The 18,748-nt window shown below is 50.0% G+C and overlaps 1 protein-coding gene and 1 gene segment (V, D, J or C); both read left to right on the top strand.

Moving 5' to 3' along the window:
• The window catches only part of LOC116873419, a 40,624-nt gene that overhangs the window by 21,372 nt on the left and 504 nt on the right, over positions 1-18,748 (top strand). The window contains 5 exon segments of the C gene segment in view: positions 12,371-12,381; positions 13,140-13,181; positions 17,538-17,927; positions 18,465-18,482; positions 18,632-18,738. Coding sequence covers positions 12,371-12,381; positions 13,140-13,181; positions 17,538-17,927; positions 18,465-18,482; positions 18,632-18,738 — 568 coding nt within the window.
• Positions 3,219-6,758, top strand: LOC116873424 (anionic trypsin). The gene is made up of 5 exons (XM_032867259.1): positions 3,219-3,293; positions 4,327-4,486; positions 5,521-5,774; positions 6,117-6,253; positions 6,553-6,758. Exons 1-5 carry the CDS (start codon positions 3,254-3,256, stop codon positions 6,703-6,705), a joined length of 744 nt encoding a protein of 247 aa, XP_032723150.1. The 5' UTR covers positions 3,219-3,253; the 3' UTR covers positions 6,706-6,758.

Raw genomic sequence — 18,748 nt, 5'->3', positions numbered from 1 at the left:
TCTCTGATAGAAAGCAGGCAGGCTCTAGAGTCAACGATCATGCTGAAATCTCATCTCTACTACTTACTGGCTATGTGACCTTGAGCAAGTTACTCCACCTCTACAAGGCTCATTTTGTCATCTGTGAAATGGACAACCTCATGGGTGATTGTTAAAATATAAGTGAAAAAAGATCCAGGAAAGACTTGGCAATGTTCGGTATAGTAAGCATGAAGAAACCGTTCACTATTATCATAATTAAAAACTGGTGGTGGGGCGCCTGGGTGGCTCAGTCTGTTAAGCAGCCGACTCTTGATTTCAGCTCATGATCTCAGAGTGCTGGGATTGAGCCCCGAGTCTGGCTCTGCTCTCAGTGAAAGTGTCTGCTCCCTCTTCTTCAGGCCCTCCTCTCGCTCTCTCTCTTTCTCTCTCTCTCACTCACTTTCAAATAAATAAATAAGTAAATAAATAAATAAATATTTTTTTAAAAACCCAGTGGTTTGATAGGCTAATTTTTAATGAACTACGAGAATGTCTTGAGAAATGGTTCAGAACGACGATCATAAGAGCTGCAGAGACTTACCCCGTTGAACTTGGGAAAAGGTAGAACTGAATCCACCCTGAATGTCTGAGCCTAAAACATGACGTCATCATCTCACTTAGAGCTATTTTCTCTGCCTCTAAAGTGATTCCTGCTGCATTCAAGAAAACTGACTTCACACTATGTTGTGGGTATAATAGTTTGTTCTGAGGAGGAGCACAAAATATCAGGCCAAAGCTAGTCTTCAGGCTTTAGACACAGAAAACCCTCAAGCTCTTGGGTGTTCCCTTTTAGACAGGGTCAAAACCACAAACACCTATCCAAAAATTTCCTCCCTATTCCCCAGTTTCCTATCTTCTACCAAGGATCACCTCCTCATATGCTCCCAGGGTAACTGCCCAGGGAACTCTGCTATGTGTTCCTCTCATCTGCTACCACAGGACTTCTTAGGACTACCCCATGACAATGGGGCAAATCTAAGTACCATATCTAGTGACATTACAGGGAAAGCCTCTATTATGAAGACTCTACAACCTGAGTCAGCTACCCCTGAGTACAGAGAGACATGTCATCTGTTCCTTGGTTGTAGCCTAGAGTAGAACAGGGCCATGGCAAAGTCAAGTTCTGAGACCAGGTACCAAGTGGAAGATTCATTCCATCTTCTATTCTGTCAGGGGGCCAAGCATCAGGAGGGACCAGGAGGTACATTTTGTTCTCTGGGAACCTCTGGCTTGATCCCAAATAAACCTTCTCTTATATGGCACCTGTACCAATTCCCAAACTTCCAATGCTGTCCATGTCTTCCGGTAGCCTTGAGGCCACCTCTGCCATTTTTAGATCTGTATTCGTGACCAAGACAGAACCTTGCTGGTTCTCAGTCTCTTCCTCTATAAATGGAAATAATTTCGCTCTGCATGTCTCACAATTAAAACACTTGTGAACAGTTAAATTTGAAACTCAATGCCAATGAAGATCAGCATACCACTGTTTGTGTGTATGAGGGCTCGTTAAAGGCTGTCAGGGACGGTACAAATATAGCACCTTCCCCTGGAGGTGTGAGCCCATCAGGATGAGAGGAGGTGCCATTGGAGAGGCCAGAGCTCTGAGCAGTAGCTGTTCGGTTGTGAGGACACCAGCCTCCAGCCATGCCAGGCACTGGAAGAAGACGTCCTATGGGCCCCTCCCAACCCCATGAGCCCCACAGTGGCATTTTCCCCAGCTTCTGCTAGTTTCCATTTACTTCATTCACCCAGCTTACTTCCTGTCTCATAGCCAGACTTCTGAGCCTCTTTCACTTTGTTCATCACCTCCAGAACTTGTACTCATTTCTACCTTTCAGAGAATTCAAAGGTAGACTGTGCCCTCTGGCCCTTCACCACCCTGGAACTCAGAGTTGCTGGGAAGGAGAAGCAAGACATAGACACTCGCCCCACCTCTGTTTCCCTCTGGCCCAGTCGTCCCTCAATAAATTACAGGGTTGTGTCTTGGTGGGTCCCAAATTAAGGTCATTTCTGGGAAGATTAACTCTGTTCTGAGCCCAGCACAATAGACTTACTGCACCTAAAATAGAAAATTCCAGAATTCCCCCCTTTCGTTGTTCTGAACGATCACCAAATACTCCACGCTTTCACTATGTGCTACTCTCTCTACTTACGGCTGGTTCTCTGATCAGAACCTAAATTTTCCATTTTCCAGACCCTTTCTAATATGTGGTCTGAGCATACAATAAGAGCTCGGGCTGTCAGCGCTTAGCAGGTGGGGGCAATTGAATCACCACTGGGGCAGACTCCCAGGGCAACAAGGAAGCTGCTTAAAAAAGAACCCAGAACATGGCTCAGTGGGTTAAGCCTCTGCCTTCGGCTCGGGTCATGAACTCAGGGTCCTGGGATCGAGCCCCGCTTCGGGGTCTCTGCTCAGCAGGGAGCCTGCTTCCCTTCCTCTCTCTCTCTGCCTGTCTCTCTGCCTACTTGTGATCTCTCTGTCATATGAATAAATAAAATCTTTAAAAAAAAAAAAAAGAATCCAGAACAGTGCGAGTGACGAGAAAGATGAATATCCTAAGAGAGGAAGGATATAGTTTGGGGGCTTCCAACCTCCAAATGTATCAGGTAAATGTCCACTTAACTTCTCTTTCCAAGGGCTCCTGTCCACAAGAGTTGGTGGGAAGGAAAGCCAGCTGAAAGGCCAGACTCCCATGAAACTCTGCTTCTCCCTTCTTGTCACCTCTTGACAGTGGGGTCCTGGTTCCCCCAAAGCCTTAGATGTGACCTTCTTGCCCAGTGGTTTCTACTTGGGAGGAGGGTCTTCATGCTTACAGATACAAGACTTCTCTCCCTTCGTGGGAGAGCAGCCAAGTTCTAAGCCCTTACTTAGAGTGAGTTAAATAAATCCTGTCACAGGGCCCAAGCTGTTCCTCCTCTTCTCGTCTCAGGCTAAGAAGGTCCAGCTGTGACATGCGGGGGCTTGGCTTTTCCCCCGCACCCCAGAGTCCTCCCAGGAGTCAGCTGGTCTTCCTCTCTGCTCTCACAAGGTACGTTTTCTTATCACTTGTCGTTCACGAATCCACAGACGACCAAACACAGCAGAGCTGATACAAGGCTGAGGGAAGGGAAAGCTACAGGTGTATTTGTCTGGGAGGAGCAGTGACCCTCCACCCTCACGTTCACCCTCTCCCTCACCTTGAGAGCTATAAAGGCTCTCCACCAGCCACTCAACTTACATACTTCTGCCATCATGAATCCACTCCTGATTCTTGCTTTTGTGGGAGCTGCTGGTAAGTTCATGCATGACTTTGGACCACACATGACCCCCACTCCCCCCGACCGAGATCCCTGCTCCACTCTTGCTGCTCTTCTGTGTTTACCTGGGCTCTGAGAGTCTGTCTCTCCTGTCCGGCAGCGCTCCTTCCCATTCTTGGGCTCTCTGTAAGCCTCACTCCTCCCACGTTGTGCTGACCCCAATCCCGACCCTGACATTCATCCATTTATTTTGAGACGTTGTTGGGAGAGGCTATAAAGGGAGAGCAGGTGCAGGCGGTCCATGAAATGAACCAGGGGTCTTGAGGCTCAGTTCCAGCAGTGCTGGGATAGCTCCCCTACAGGTGTTCTCAAGCCCAGGTACACCTAGGGAAGCTGAAAGAACACTCATGCCGGAGTCCTAGCCCTAGAAATTCTGATTTCATCGGCCTGGGGTGTGACCAGTGCATTGAATTTTTAAGTTCCCCAAATGATTTTAGGGTCCCCACGTGGGCAGCCAAGGTTGCGAATCACCATTCCTTTGGCCCATGAGTTGGCCTACCTTTGTCCTGCCTAATGCGTCTGGGGGCTCCTGTCCCCAGGCTCACCCTGCAGATTTTTAGTGATTGGAAAAACTGGGTACAGCCAGGGCTACTTAGCCAGATTTTCCTAGCTAGGCCAATCCATCCTGACAATCTGGGGTTCAAATAGCCACGAGGAGTACACCAGTGGAAAAAGAGAAGCACTGAGTGAATGACAAAACCATATTCGGACCCATGTCACACTGAGTGCACTGTGAGGGCATTGTCTGTGTCCTCGCCCTGGTGCCACCAGTAGAGGTCTGTGACTGAGCCCCAGGGGGCACGTGGCCATGTGCCCTGCAAACATACCAAGAGACTCAGGAGAGCTCTGTGCTGTGACACCTGCTGGGGATGGAATGCTCCCTGCCAGATAATCTGCCGCCTCTGTGCTTATTGAAGACTTCTAACCCACATGCTCCAGCCAGGGGACTCTGGGCTCCACCCGCCCACACCTGCTGAAATGTTTTTTTCCTTCCTGTCTCCATTCAAGTTGCTTTCCCCACTGACGATGATGACAAGATCGTCGGTGGCTACACCTGCGAAGAGAATTCCATCCCCTACCAGGTGTCCTTGAACTCGGGCTACCACTTCTGTGGCGGCTCCCTCATCAGTGACCAGTGGGTGGTGTCTGCAGCTCACTGCTACAAGTCGTAAGTGCCATGTCCTCTGGAACCCTCTCTGAGAGCTGGGGTCAGCCCGGGGGTGCAGAGGTTGGGGAAAATGGCTGGGTGGGGACAAGAATTTGTCTCCGGCCACCCAGGAATGAAGGCACAAAGAGGAGCATTCAACAGAAAGCCACTCGCATCCAAAAATCAATAGATAAAACAGCAAAGGCTGTTTCAGAAAAGGGTCAGAAAAGCAAGTAGGGACTCTTTTGGGGTGGTGAGGTCCAAAAAGGAAAGCAGCAAAGACCTCACATGAGTAACCTTGCCAGTTGGATACACACCAAAACTATGTAAGATATGTTAAAAAGAAATACTGTTGCCTGGCTTCTATCCCAGGGCACTTAGAATTTTCAAGAAGAGGGGTCTGACTATTGGTGATTTTTTAATGCTTTCCACCTCTGGTGACTGGACTCTGTAGCAGAGCTGAGACTCACTGCCTAGACCAAGGGTTCTCAAACCTGAGTGGGCATCGGAATCACCTGCAAGGCTTGCTAAACTGCAGACCACTGGGTCCCACACCAGAATTCAGCAGGTCTGGGGTGAGAACTAAGACTTCGTACATCTAACAAGTTCCTGGGGGGTGCTAAGGCTGCAGGTCCCAGGGCAAGACCTTGAGAACCACTGGAGTAGATCATACAGAATGATGGCTCTCACCAGACCCAGACGAGAAGGAGTAGAAGTCTCTGCATGTTGCTAGGCAAACTACAGAGGATGAGGAATATATGGGGAACTTCAAGGTGGTCATTTATGCCTGTGGCACTAGGTGCAGGGATTGGGGGAGGGGTTGTGGGGAAGGCAGCTGGAGAAACAGGTTGAGGAGCAAGCCCCATGTCATCTCCCTCCATGACCACCTACCTCTGAAGGAGAAAGTTCTTGGTCTCACCCCTGTACTGACCCACTACCCCTCTCCTGCCAGGTGATTCTGCCACACTCCCACTCATGAGTAGGGTGCTCAAGAACCCTAGAGAAAAGCGGGCATATAGAAAAAAAGGGTTTCCCCATGCTTGTCTTCCCAACAGCCGCATCCAGGTGAGGCTCGGAGAGTACAACATCGAGGTCAAGGAGGGGAATGAGCAGTTCATCAACTCAGCCAAGGTCATCCGCCACCCCAAATATAGCAGCTGGTCCCTGGACAATGACATCATGCTCATCAAGCTGTCCTCGCCTGCTGTCCTCAATTCGCGGGTGTCCACCATATCTCTGCCCTCCGCCTGTGCAGCCGCTGGCACCCAGTGCCTCATCTCCGGCTGGGGCAACACCCTGAGCTCTGGCAGTGAGTGGAACCCTCCATAACCCATCCTCCAACTTCCCCACCTATCCCAGAACCAGGCTTGCCCCTGAGCTTGAACCCCACTACATGCAGGCCTGGGTCTTCGAAGGAGGCAAAGCTTTAAGGAGTTAACCCCCTAGAATCCAAATAGGGGACAAATATAGCACTTGTTATTGTCCCATCTAGGGAGGGGTTCAGAAGGAATCAGTCTGGAAAAAAACCCATAGTTCCTTGCTGAAGCTTTTACGTTCTTGGTTATCCTTGGTGTTCAGCCCTGGATTGTTGTCCCCCACCCTGGCCTGACTCCCATTTCTCCTTTCCTCCATCTCTCCCTGCTCCTCAAAGCCAACTACCCTGAGCTGCTGCAGTGCCTGGACGCCCCACTCCTGAGTCAGGCCCAGTGCAAAGCCTCCTACCCCGGCCAGATCACGGAGAACATGGTTTGCGCTGGCTTCCTCGAGGGAGGCAAGGACTCCTGCCAGGTGACTTGACTCCTCCCATGCTGAGACCCCTGCCCATACACATGGCCTCCTGGGGAGCAGGATTTGAACACCTGTGCTGTGGGGCTGGTGCAGGAGGGCTTCAGGCCGTGGACTTCTACAGAAGCGAGGAAGGCTAGGCTGCGTGGCAGTTACCCCCTTCATGAGAATGAGCCACCATGGGAGACCTTCAGAGCCACAGAGCTGAGCGCAATGCAATCTTTAAAAGTTCAGATGATATAGGGTTCTGTTTGCCCTTTATGCCTTCTTTATAAAACTTGTCACATCTTCTTCCTTCCCAGGGTGACTCTGGTGGCCCTGTGGTCTGCAATGGAGAGCTCCAGGGAATTGTCTCCTGGGGCTATGGCTGCGCCCAGAAGAACAAGCCTGGAGTTTACACCAAGGTGTGCAACTTTGTAGACTGGATTAAGACGACCATAGCTGCCAACAGCTAAAGCACCCCCAGTCCTTCTGCCATCACTATGCTAATTAAATGCACCTGTTACAACTGTCTGCGTCTGTGCCTGCTCCCTCCCGCCGCTACCCCCTGGGAACATCCTCCCAGCTGAGGTCAGACAGGGCTCTATCCCTTAAAGATGAACAGAGTGCCCCAGCTCCCAAAATGTGTCCCATGGAATACTAGATTAGCAGTGTGTGAAGAGACGTAATCAAAAAAAAATAATAAGCAGGGGTTCATGGGGACTATTTTCAGGGGAAAAAAAAGACATTTTAGAAGGCTGCATTAAAAAGGTTCCTTGACCTTGGAACTTCCCTGGGGTCTAGAGTGCAGTGCCCATGTGCGCCCACCCAAGGCACAGCTTGCATGACCTCATCACCTCCTGTGGCTGCCACCCTGAGCTTAATCATTTTGGAGACACTCATGCTGATCCCTTTGGCCTCTGCTGAGCCCCCCTGTACCTGTACCCTTTCTAGCCCAGTGTGTGCTCCCTCCCAGCATCCCGCCCTGTGCCCTCTTTCCCACAACCTGCTCATATGTCTGAGGGAGACAACCCAGCAACCTGGGTCTCTATCCGTTATACTCCTTTGAAATCTGCCCCTTATTCATCCCATATAATGATATCAATGCGTGTCTACCACACTGAGCACTTTCTAGACATTTTCGCATTTAGTTCCTTCACCCTCTGAAATGGTTACTATTCCAGCAGTACAGGCAAGAAAGCAGAGTCTCAGAGAAGGCAGTTAGCTTACCAGATCCCTCATCCAGCGGATAGTAAACCTGCGGTCTGGCTCTTCACTAGCCTGACCCCAAAGCCGGCAACCTCTTTGCCCACCCCCCATTCCTCTTGCTGCAGCAGTGGCTGGAGATGCTGCCCAGCCTTCAGCTCTGCTCCTCTATGGCTCTCCAGGCCATTCTCTGCCTCCCTGCAGTTCATACGGGCTCTGCTCGCTGGCCATCTTCCAGCTCTGTCCTCAGAGAGATGCTACACGTTTCATCAATTCCTGATTAATACTTTGCCTGACCTCCCACCACTCCCAAAACAGAACCTGAGCTCCTTATCCTGCAGATGAAAGGCTCTTCCTTGTCTGCCCCTCCTTCTCTGCAGTCCTCCCCTCTCTGTCTCTGCTCCAGTGCTTGGAAATCCCAGGGGCTCCTCCAACCAGCCATGAACCTCACACCTTTAGCCCTGGGCATTACTGGTCCATCTGGCTTGACCCCCTTCCCACCTGCTCCTTCAGCCTCTTCAGAAGAGTCATTTCTGATTCCTTCTGCCCTGGGCTCCTCCTCCCCACCCCCACGCTGGCCCTGTTGGCCCCGTGGTCCGAGTGAGGAACCCTCCTCTTGAGGGTGCTCACTGCTGCCACAGTCCTGCTCCTGCTGCCCAGTAACTATGGATGCAATGCTGAGCTCCTTAGGCAAGAAATCTTGTCTTGCTCATCCTGGCATAGCTAGTGATTAAACAATGCCTACAATATAATAGGCAGTAGTGCAATGATTGAATTATTAAAGTATGAGCTAGGACCGGAGGGAAATGTATGGAAGACAGAAAGTACCTTCCGGAACACCGGTTCTCCAAGTGTGGACCCTGGCCTGAGGGACACCAGAATCACCTGGGAATTTAGGAGCAGTGCCAGTTCCGGCGCCCCCCCAGACCTATTGAATCGGAAATTCTGAGATGGAGCCCGGCCACTTGCATTTTCCAAGAATTCCACATCATTCTGATGCACACGGAAGCTTGAGAGCCATTGTAGTGGGCATGTCCCTCCCCAGCGCTCTCTGTGGAAGCAGCAGCTACTCACATTTTCACTGTTTTCAGGCACCACAATGAAGCTTCATGTGTACTCTCTGATTTAGATCTCTCAATAACTCCCTAAGGTAGGCGGTTTTGTTATTAAAGGGACATAGCAGCTTGCCCTGGGCTTCACTGACTGGACTGGAGGACCCCGCAATCTGGCTCAGGGAGGTGGGCCTCCCTGAGGGGCGGGGCCTCGGTGACCCCAGTAGAGCCCCGGACTTAAACACCAAGGGCCAGGTGCTGGTTCCAGCTCTGTCACCTCATCACTCATGACTGGGACAACCAGCTTCTTCAGGTTGCGGTTTCATCTGAGGAAACTAGGAGACAAATTTGGGATTTACATGAATCTATGAATGTGCTCCAAAAGTTTCAAGAAGGGGCACCTGGGGGTCTTGGTTAAGTCTCCGACTGGTGGTTTCACTCAGGTCATGATCTCAGGATCCAGAGATGGAGCCGGGGTGGGGTTCCACGCTCAGCAGAGAGTCGGCTTCCCCTTTGCCCCTCCCCGCCACATACACATTCTCTCTCTCTCAAATAAATTTTAACATCTTAAAAAGAAAAAATAGTTGCAAGAATTACAGACATGTGAGATGCAATTTGTGTATGTCCTTCCCACGTCTCAGCCTCCGGAAAGGCAGGCAGGTAACACGCTTACCCCTGCCGAGTGAGGCGGGGCAGGGGTGGGGGTGTGGGGGTGTGGGGGTGGGGGATGGGGGCTGGGAGAGGTTCCCTCCAGCACCAACCACATTCTTCTCACGCCTTCAAGTGGCAACCCCGAGATGGCAACAATTTAGGTCTAAAATAAGTTAGGAAAGGCTGCCCCCTGCTGCCCAAGATGATGAAGATATTGAATGAAGATGATGAATGATTCCCACCTCACACCTGCCTAACTCCTACAGGGGATAAGAGAAAAGCTGTGTGTGCTCCTGGGCACATGGACAGTGTGAGTAGCAAAGATAGGACAAACTCCAAAACTCCAACAGGATTGAAAGTAGCCGTGACACCAAGGGGCGCCTCGGTGGCTCAGTGGGTTAAGCCTCTGCCTTCAGCTCAGGTCATGATCTCAGGGTCCTGGGATGGAGCCCTGCATTGGGCTCTCTGCTCAGCGGGGAGCCTGCTTCCCCCCCCCTCCACCTTTCTCTGCCTGCCTCTCTGCCTACTTGTGATCTCTGTCAAATAAATAAATAAATAAAATCTTTAAAAGAAAGAAAGAAAGAATGAAAGAAAGAAAGAAAAGAAAAGAAAAAGAAAGAAGCTGTGACACCAAAACAGAGTGGTATTCTTTTAAGGCCAGCTGGGTTGAGGGTCCCCAGCGAGATGGTCAAAAGGAAACTTACTTAGAGAGCAAATTACTGATAAACAAAGGGGTAAATGCCACAGGAAAATATATGCAAACAGATAAAAATAAATCATTGCATTGAAGAAAGTGTTCTTCAAGGTGGGAATGGACAAAAGAGCAAGCTTGTCACTTTCCAGTTGGTGAAAGCAATTGATGACCCTTTATCCAAGCAATGGCAGATTGTTGGAGGATCCCCACTCTTCCTGAGTAAAATGCACAGACTTTTTCTTTTTTCCCTAAATTCTAAGAGCCACGTTGTTGCACCCAACTCATGACACCACCAGATTGCACTCTGACGTTCCCCACAGCTGACACCTGTTGCGGGGTGAGGGGATGGCAAGCAGTGGGTCCCATGTGGAAATGGAAATACCCAGGGTAATTTTGTGCTTGATTATTTATTTAAATGCATATCAATAAACCCACTACTAGAGATTTTTAACACAAAAGATCTTGAGGACTACTCAGAAGTATGCATTTTTCACAAGCTTCCTGAGTGATTGGAGACCAGATAAGCAAAGTCAGGACCATAACACATCTTGCATGAACTGATCTTTTTTTGGAAAAATAATGACTTTGTGAATTAAACAAGTAGATTTTTAAAATAACACATTTCAAAGTATTACTTCAAACAACACTTTGTTGGTATTTTCTTGAAAATTTTTATTAACTTTAAGTTTAATTTTACATAGATAATATATGGCTTAAAAATTGAAACAATATAATAGAGACTAAAACTATTTTTACTTCCGCCTTCTTTCTACCTCCTCCACTCAGTCTTAGTAAGCAATCATTTTGATTAAGTTCTTTTGTACCCTTCTAGTGTGTCTTTGTACAGAACCAAGCAAACAAATGCATAATTCTTATGTTCCCCTTTTACTGGACAAAAGATGGTATATGGAAATGCTGACAGGCAACTTGTTTTTTTTTTTCCCCCAGTTAACAGTATATATCTTAGCTTTCTAGAGCAGGAAAACATTTGTATTCTTTTTTAGCATTGAATAATATTCCATTTTGTGGATGTATCCCAGGCTATTTATCCAGACCTTTCCTGATGGGCATTTGAGTTTTCCTGATCTTCTTGCTACCCTAGATAATGCAAGTATTTTACAAACATTTTTTATTTGTATGCAAGAATGATTATAATTATATAATAATATAATATAATGTAATATAATATCATATAATATAATATATAATAATTATAGAATAAACACCCAGATGAGGGATTCCAGGTGAAAAGGTAAATGCATGTGTAATTTTCATAGATATTTCCAAGTTAGTCTCCACTTAGGTTGTTATCATTTTTTGTGAAGTGCATATTCCACTACACACTAGCTAATGGTCTTCTTTAATTCGATGTTGTCAGTCAGGTTGGTGAACAGAGGTATTTCGATGCAGTTTTCATTTGCAAGATTTTTTTCCCTATGGTGAAACACCATTTGCATTTCTTTTTCTCTGAACCATCTGTTCTTTGCCACTTTCATTGTGCTGCTGGATTATTTTCTTCCTGATTTCTAGGAGTTCATCATATACTGGGGAGATCAGCCCTCATGATGAGGATTACAGATGTTCTTTCCATATTGTCGTTTCTCTTTTGATTCTGTGTATATTTTTCCCTGAAAGTGTGTCATCATTATGTAACGAAGTTTATTATTTTTTTTTCCCTCCTAGATTTTAAGTCACAGTTTGAAAGGCAATAAAAGGAAGCACTATTGAGTAAATGAGATCTAGGCCATTCAACTGGAGGTTACATTTCAGGGTCATCTTGTGCAGGAAAATAAAACACTGACAGCAACTTAAATGTACCTGCCCCTCAGGGAAAAGATGGGAAGGCAGTGACTACGATCACATTTCAACCTGCCTGTGACTTTATGTATGCAGCTCTCCACGTCCACTTCCCCAGCTCCCTTTTCCTAACCTTGTTGTCTGAAGTCCACAAGCAGAGAGACAGGCTGACAACACACCAGTGCTCCCACACCAGCACCCGCTTGGAAATACTCTGAGCTCTCAGCTGTCGTTTTGTCTCGCGTAAGGAGCCCTACCCCTGGATAGCTCATGTCAGTTCCCCTCCAGACCACCCTAGAGATTCAGAGTTGGCCAGAGGGACGGTCTGAGTATTGAAGGATCCCATTCCCAGATGAAAGTTGTGGTCTCTGGGTGACAGTCTCAGGGGCAGGCCCTGGGTAGAAAGGGGGACGGTGCTTCTTGGGAAGGTGTCTCCCCACAATGAGTGACGAGTTTACAGAAGGGCGGGTCCTGAGGAAACCAGCCCCTGTGGCAGCAGCCTCACAAAGACACACAGCTCTGGGGAGCCAAGAGTGTCCTGAAGAAAGGGCATGGGGGTGAGGAGGGGGCCCCTCTCCCAGCTTCGTCTGTACCCTGCCACCACCTTGCAACATGGGGAGTGATGTCACCAACCTGCCCTCCAATGCCCTGGAAGGAGCACCTGCTCGGGTGGTTTCTTCCAGGCTCTGATGGGCAGAACCATGGGAGGGGGTGTTTTTTGTACAAAGATGTAACATTGTGGGGACAGGGGGCCACGGTGATTCAACTCTATGGGAAAGCTTTACAAAAACCTTTCTGCCTGTCCCCAACCCCAATTTCTCCACTTTTCTCCTGGGTCATGGGCCTGAGGGTGGTGTGAGTCAGAATGCTCCACCCCACCCCTGTTCACCGGTCAAGCCAACACCATGAACAAGGACGGGCTTGGATCAGGACTGATGCTTACAGGCAGAGAGCCCAGATGGAAGAAGAAAGCCTCACTGGCACCGCCGGTGAAGGACTCCGGGAGAATCCTTCATCCCAAACCCCACAGAACTCAGGGCAAGGTCAGTGGGAAGGTACATGGGAGGTGACCCATCCTATAGAGGAAGAAGCCAGAAATATCCCGGCCCTTCATGGATCTGGCCACTGGCTCCAGGACCCTGCCCTCCTTTCCAGACACACACCTTTTGGGTGGGCCCTCAGAAGGAGTTGAGAAGGTAGTGTGGGGCCTGCTGGATAGGCGCTGGCCGTGTTCTGTGGCCCCAAGAGTCAGCTGGAAATGTTCTGTGCAGTAGGAGGGGCTTTCTTATACCAGAGTCCTCCAGACACCAACCAGGGCTCCATCTTCTTTCCATGCCTCAGATTTGTTTGTTTCCCTGCCCCACATCACTGTGTGAACACTGAACTTTTCTTTGGAGAAGGCACCAGGCTCACAGTTATAGGTAAGACATGCTCTGGGTCTTTCCAGGTCCCTTGTAGGTGAAAGCAGGTCCCAAGTGTCCATTTTAGAGTGGCCATATGCTGATGTGCTATGATTTTACCTTCGGCCCAGGGACCAAGCTGACAGTTGTCGGTAAGGTTGGGGGGCTCTTTAGACTGGGTGTGATGGGGATGATTCTATCCCGGGAAATGGGCGAGGGAAGGGATCACCCAGGTCTTGGGTCCCGGTCCCAAGATGTCATCCCAAGATGTCTGGAGATGTCATCTCCACCTTTGGGAACCAATAACCAGGAGGGTCCTGGTCTGGGCAAATCCACCCAGCCACCGGGGATGGAGGGTCTTCTGTAAACTCAAAACTGAGCCTCAGTGGTTAAGACAGAGGAGAGAAAGGAGATGGTACTGCTCCTCTGAGTAGTTATATAACAGAGGGAAGCCTAGAGAAAGCCCAGAAGGAAATGAATGAGTGTTGACTTTGGTCTGTCTCCTTCACTGACTTGCGCTCTCTGTAGCGGCTTCATATCTTTCCTTGCTCTGAACTTCGTAGAAGGCCACACTGTGGCTCCTTGTTTCTGACTGTCCAGGGACCTGGGCAAGCTCTGGAAGGGAGTGGGGGAAAATATGAAGCAGGGCCGGTGGCTCTGGGAGGGAAGAGGTCCACAAACGCACCAATCTGTCCCCGAATCCCGCTGAACTTGGCAGATGGTGGGGGGGGGGGGGGTCTGAAGTGGATCTGGGAGGCTGTGTTTTTGAAACACCCTACATTTTGGGGAGGGGACCCGGCTCACTGTTGTAGGTAAGTGCATCAGGGCAGAGGGCCGGGAACCCACAAGGAGGGACAGGGGTCCAGGTGGAGCATCCTTCTTGGAGGTTTAGGTTAAAGCACATTTTATCAGCAAGCTCTGAATTCTTGTCTTGATGCGGGCAGGCGGGGACAGCCTCCATCTCCAGTAATTTCATGGACAGGCTATGCTAGGTTTGTGTTCCCCTACTGGGAGGCAGGTAGTCTCCTCTTGGGGTCTCCTTGTCCATCTCCTGTCTCCTTGGAGGATGCCCCATCATGGCCTTGTAAATGGGAAGCCTCTCGCCTCAGAGCTGCCTTACTCCTGCTGTTTCCCTCCCTGGCTCAGAAAGGAGAGGGACCGGGAGAAAGGGCTGGGGGACACACACCTGAATCGGTCCTCTGACTTGGCATTGCACACTGCACACTAGTCCCCCCTCCACACCTCCCAGAGCAAAATTCTGCTAAGGAAAGGGAGAGGAGAGCAGGCAGGTGTACTTGGGAGGGCAGGAATTGGATGCAGCCAAGGGAAGTTTTCCTACCAGTCTGCAGTGTTGTGTAACAATGAAAAACTGTATTTTGCAAGTGGAACCAAGCTGTCTGTCCTGGGTAAGTAAGAGGCTTCCTGGGGGGCAGTGTGTTGCAAGAATGAAGTCCCAGGAGGACTCCTGGGACACAGCAGGGAAAAGGCTCAGGGAGTGTGGACGAGCAGAGGAGGTGCTGGAAGTTCTGGTGGACACTAGCTTCTGGAAGGAAAGGCCCCCGAGAGCAATTCCGGGGTTTGTCACACCCTTGCTGTGCTGTGGAGCAACCAGGCCCAGAACTTTGGAGATGGTACTCAACTCTTGGTCCTCGGTAAGGAGCAGGACAGGGGTGTAGGGCCATTGTCCCTTGGACGTAGGGTCCCCGTCTCTCCTCCCAGCCCTGGTTGCTGGGGGTCAAGTCAACTCTCTTGTCCCTGGGGGAGCTTCCAAAGAGCTGTGGCGGCCACTCCTCTTGGTGCAGCTTGGCGGGTCCCTCTATTTCTCTTCCCTGAGTCTCCAGTCCTTAATATTTTCTCCTTACTCTTTCCTTGGTTCATCCTTCCTTCTCATGTGTGTGCGCGTGTGTGTGTCATTCTAAGCCTGCTCCTCTTTCCCCATAGTATGCTTGGACCTTTCTCCTAACGGACCCCTCAGGTCCAGAGCCACGGTGGAGCCTGGTCCTTGGGAGCGAGGACTTGCCCTCTGGCAGGAGCCCTCCATGGGTTTTACCACGGCTGCCTGCAGCTGTGTTCCTATAACTCGCCGCTCTACTTTGGGATGGGCACCAGGCTCACCGTGACAGGTATGGGGCCGCACTCCTGGCTGGGGTTGTCTGTGTGTGATTGGTCAGTCCAGGAGTGCGGGTGGCAGGGAACAGGGGTGTAAAGGCAGGGCTCAGAGCCACCCCTTCCCCCCTGGAGGTTTGCGGACCCTCGGGTATAGGGCTCCAGATTAGCTCTTTGGGCTTTTTGTGTTCTCACTCTGCTTCTCTTTATTCTCTGGGACTCCTCTCATCTCTCCTGTTTTAAGGGTGTGTTGTTTGACTTTTCTCTCATTCTCTCTCTCTTTTTTTTTTTTTTTTTTGATTTGGATCTTCTCCATTTTCCCTCCTATTCTATCTCCAAGTCTTCACCGTTGACTCCATTTTGGTGAGTTGTTCTGTCTTCTATGTTAAAGTCCTTCTAATATCTACCACCCGCCCAGAACTCTGTGCTAGCCTTTGTCGTCCTCCTTCTCCATCTCGACTAGCTTCCAAAGATCCATATGTGTCTTCCTGAAGTGATCTAGGGCTCAGGAGGCAGCAGAGGGCCAGATTGGTGAGACTGGGCTGATTTGAGGGGTGTTTCTGAGCCCTGAGGGTAGAAGTCCGTGTCACAGTATACTGAGGGCTGCAATGGGTGTCTGGGAGACAGAGTGCTAGGCAAGATCAGAGGAGATACAATTGGAAACTTTTGCCAACTTAGTAATAGATAATAAATAAGGTATAAAGAAGAGAAAATAGGGAGGAGACCCCATTTTCTCAAACCTCAGGATCCATGCTGGGCTGGTAGAGTAAGGAGCCCATCACAAAACACTAATACACCTTTAGTGTGCTTGGGGAGGAAGCAGACAGGTGGAGGACGGGGAATGGTGGGATGGATCTGTGCTGGGCATAGAGACAAGGCCAGAGGAATGGGGTACCTGGTCCTACCAGACTGGCTGGCTGGAGCAGAGTTTGTCCTGCAGATGGAGGCTCATGACAGTAAGTGTGATAACAATTAGAAAATACAAATTACTGGGGTCTGTAATACCCAGAATCTTGGGGCTCATAGGACAGGCTGGGGGATGCCAAGCAATTGGAAAGTGGAAATCTCAGAATCTCTGAGATGTAGAAAATGGGGATAATAGCACCAGCCCCTTAGGGTGTTAAATTGTTAGGGGCTAACTTTTACACAAGTCTTTGTAAAAGGCTCGGCTTATTGGGGCCATCCTTTCCATTTGTGTGTTTATCAGCACTGTCCCAGCCTTTGGCCTTTTTCCAAAACTGCATCTCAATCTTCTCATTTGAAACACGTCCCAAAATGTGGTTAAAGTGAAGACATGTGGGTTTCCCATACTTCTGCTCCAAAAAGCCATTCCTCTGGTCAATATGGAGCCAAATAGAGGGCACAGTCCATTCTGGCAAAAAGACGGGAACATGGGAAAGAGATGTGCTTTCTCTCATCCCTCTGTGTCTTCCCAGGGGCCCTGCCTTCCAACTACTCCAGAAATTCTCCCCCGTGTCACGCATGAAAAGGGCCCAGGGCTTTGCAACGTGAGTTCTCTGACGACACGGCCCTTAGACTTTGAAATTCGTTCATACCCAGCAAATATGACCTGAACTAGGATTTCCAAAGCTGGCAGGGAGGCTTGCTGGGCACTGGAAGGAAAAAAGGGTTGGACCCATGGACAGTATCTTTTATGGGATTATAGCCACCCTGGGCAAGCTACCGCATACCCCGCGTGCCCCAGTATAAATGGAATAAAGGTGAAACATCGGATACATTATACCCAGAGGATTCTAGGCTCCTCAAAGCAGGTTACATGTTTAACTTACACATACACACACACACAGGAAAGAAAAGGGAAAAAAAAGTGAGTCAGGAAAAGCATTTAGAAAAAAGTATAGTCAGATACAACGGGACAGTGTCTCCTCCAGGCAGCAAAAGCTAGTTCTCCTATGTGCTGTCACAAGAACAGACACGCAGACACTTTGTACAAAAGGAAAGTGATAATTAGAAAAGGTTGATTTGGTTCCTGGGATCGTGCTGCTGGAGAGAATCATCAGCCTCAAATCCCAAGCTCATTCAGCTGTACCATAGGAAGAACCGATAAGTCACCCACTGAAGAGGGCTTTGAACAAGGAAGAGAAACAGACTCTCCTGATAGAAATGGAACAAGGCCTTGAGAAAGCCAAGAAAGCCAAGGAAATCAGGACACACTGCTACCTTAGGGGATGGAAGAGACAGTCGGCAGTGTGCACCCATGGGGTAACCGGGAGGAGTGGCAAGGCTGAGTGAGAACCAAACGAGACAGGACCTACTACTATATAATTTTGCTTTAGGATGACTCCATTTCCAGCTCTCTCTGTCTTTCTTTATTTCTGTCACTATCCCAACCCCAGTCAGCTGTCAGACCAGTCCTGGTCCCAAATCCTTTTCCCTTGCAGACAATGTGGAAAAGGTCAAACCTCCCACGGTCACAGTGTTTGAACCATCGGAAGCAGAGACCTCCCGAACCCAGAAGGCCACACTCGTGTGCCTGGCCACCGGCTTCTACCCCGACCACGTGGAGCTGAGCTGGTGGGTGAATGGGAAGGAGGTCCAGAATGGGGTCAGCACGGACCCTCAGCCCTACAGGGAGCGGCTGGATGAGAATGACTCCAGCTACTGTCTGAGCAGCCGGCTGAGGGTGTCCTCTACCTTCTGGCACAACCCTCRTAACCACTTTCGCTGCCAAGTCCAGTTCCACGGGCTCGGGGACGATGACGAGTGGCCCAACGACAAACGGACCAAACCCGTCACCCAGATCGTCAGTGCCGAGGCCTGGGGCAGAGCAGGTGAGCGGGTCTGGGGGCTGGGCAGAGAGTGAGCTGAGCACAGAAAGGGGGTGCCCAGGCAGACACAGGACAGGGCGGGAAGACCAAAGCCCAGCATGAGGGTGAATGGGGACCCCGGGGCTAATTCCTCCCCCAGATCCTCAGCCCAGCAGAGCCCTGCAGCTGCGCCCCCTTCACTGTGTGAGCCTGTGTGGCTCAGCACCGACGGGGGTGCCCCCAGCCCCTCTGTGCCACCACGTTCCACAGAGTTCCAGGATGGCATGGCTCCACGGGCACAGCACCAGAAAGACAGTCTAGGTGTCTAGTCTAGTCTCTTCTGTGTCTAGTCTCTTCTGTGAGAAGCCCAGTCGGAGCCTGGGGTCCGTGCTGACCAGAAGGCTGACTTGCTGCGTTAGCATTTGTGTTTGGCTCGTTCTTAATGGAAGCACAGCTTCCAAATAGTTTTGCATTAGCTTCAGGTGCGCCCAACTTGGCAACTTTCCGTCTGCTTTAGAAGATGGGGTCTCTCACCCATTCCCTCCCCCTTCTCTCTTTCAGACTGTGGCTTCACTTCGGGTAAGTGACCGTCTCCTCTGCTTGCTCTGCGTCTCCCATGGTTTTGTCCCAGAAGCCGAGCATGGAGAACCATGGACCCCAGGGTGGGGGTGGAGAGGCCAGAGACACGTGCTCACAGGTCCCTGTGTGCTCTCCTTTCCTACCCGCAGTGTCCTATCAGCAGGGCATCCTGTCTGCCACCATCCTCTATGAGATCCTGCTGGGGAAGGCCACCCTGTATGCTGTGCTGGTCAGTGCCCTGGTGCTGATGGCCAAGGTAAGGAGGT

This window comes from Lontra canadensis, unplaced genomic scaffold, assembly GCF_010015895.1.
Source record: "Lontra canadensis isolate GAN:19392208 unplaced genomic scaffold, GSC_riverotter_1.0 scaffold2, whole genome shotgun sequence".
NCBI classification, from domain to species: domain Eukaryota; kingdom Metazoa; phylum Chordata; class Mammalia; order Carnivora; family Mustelidae; genus Lontra; species Lontra canadensis.
The sequence above is the reverse complement of the archived record's forward strand: the minus strand, read 5'-3'. Positions and strand labels throughout refer to the sequence as shown.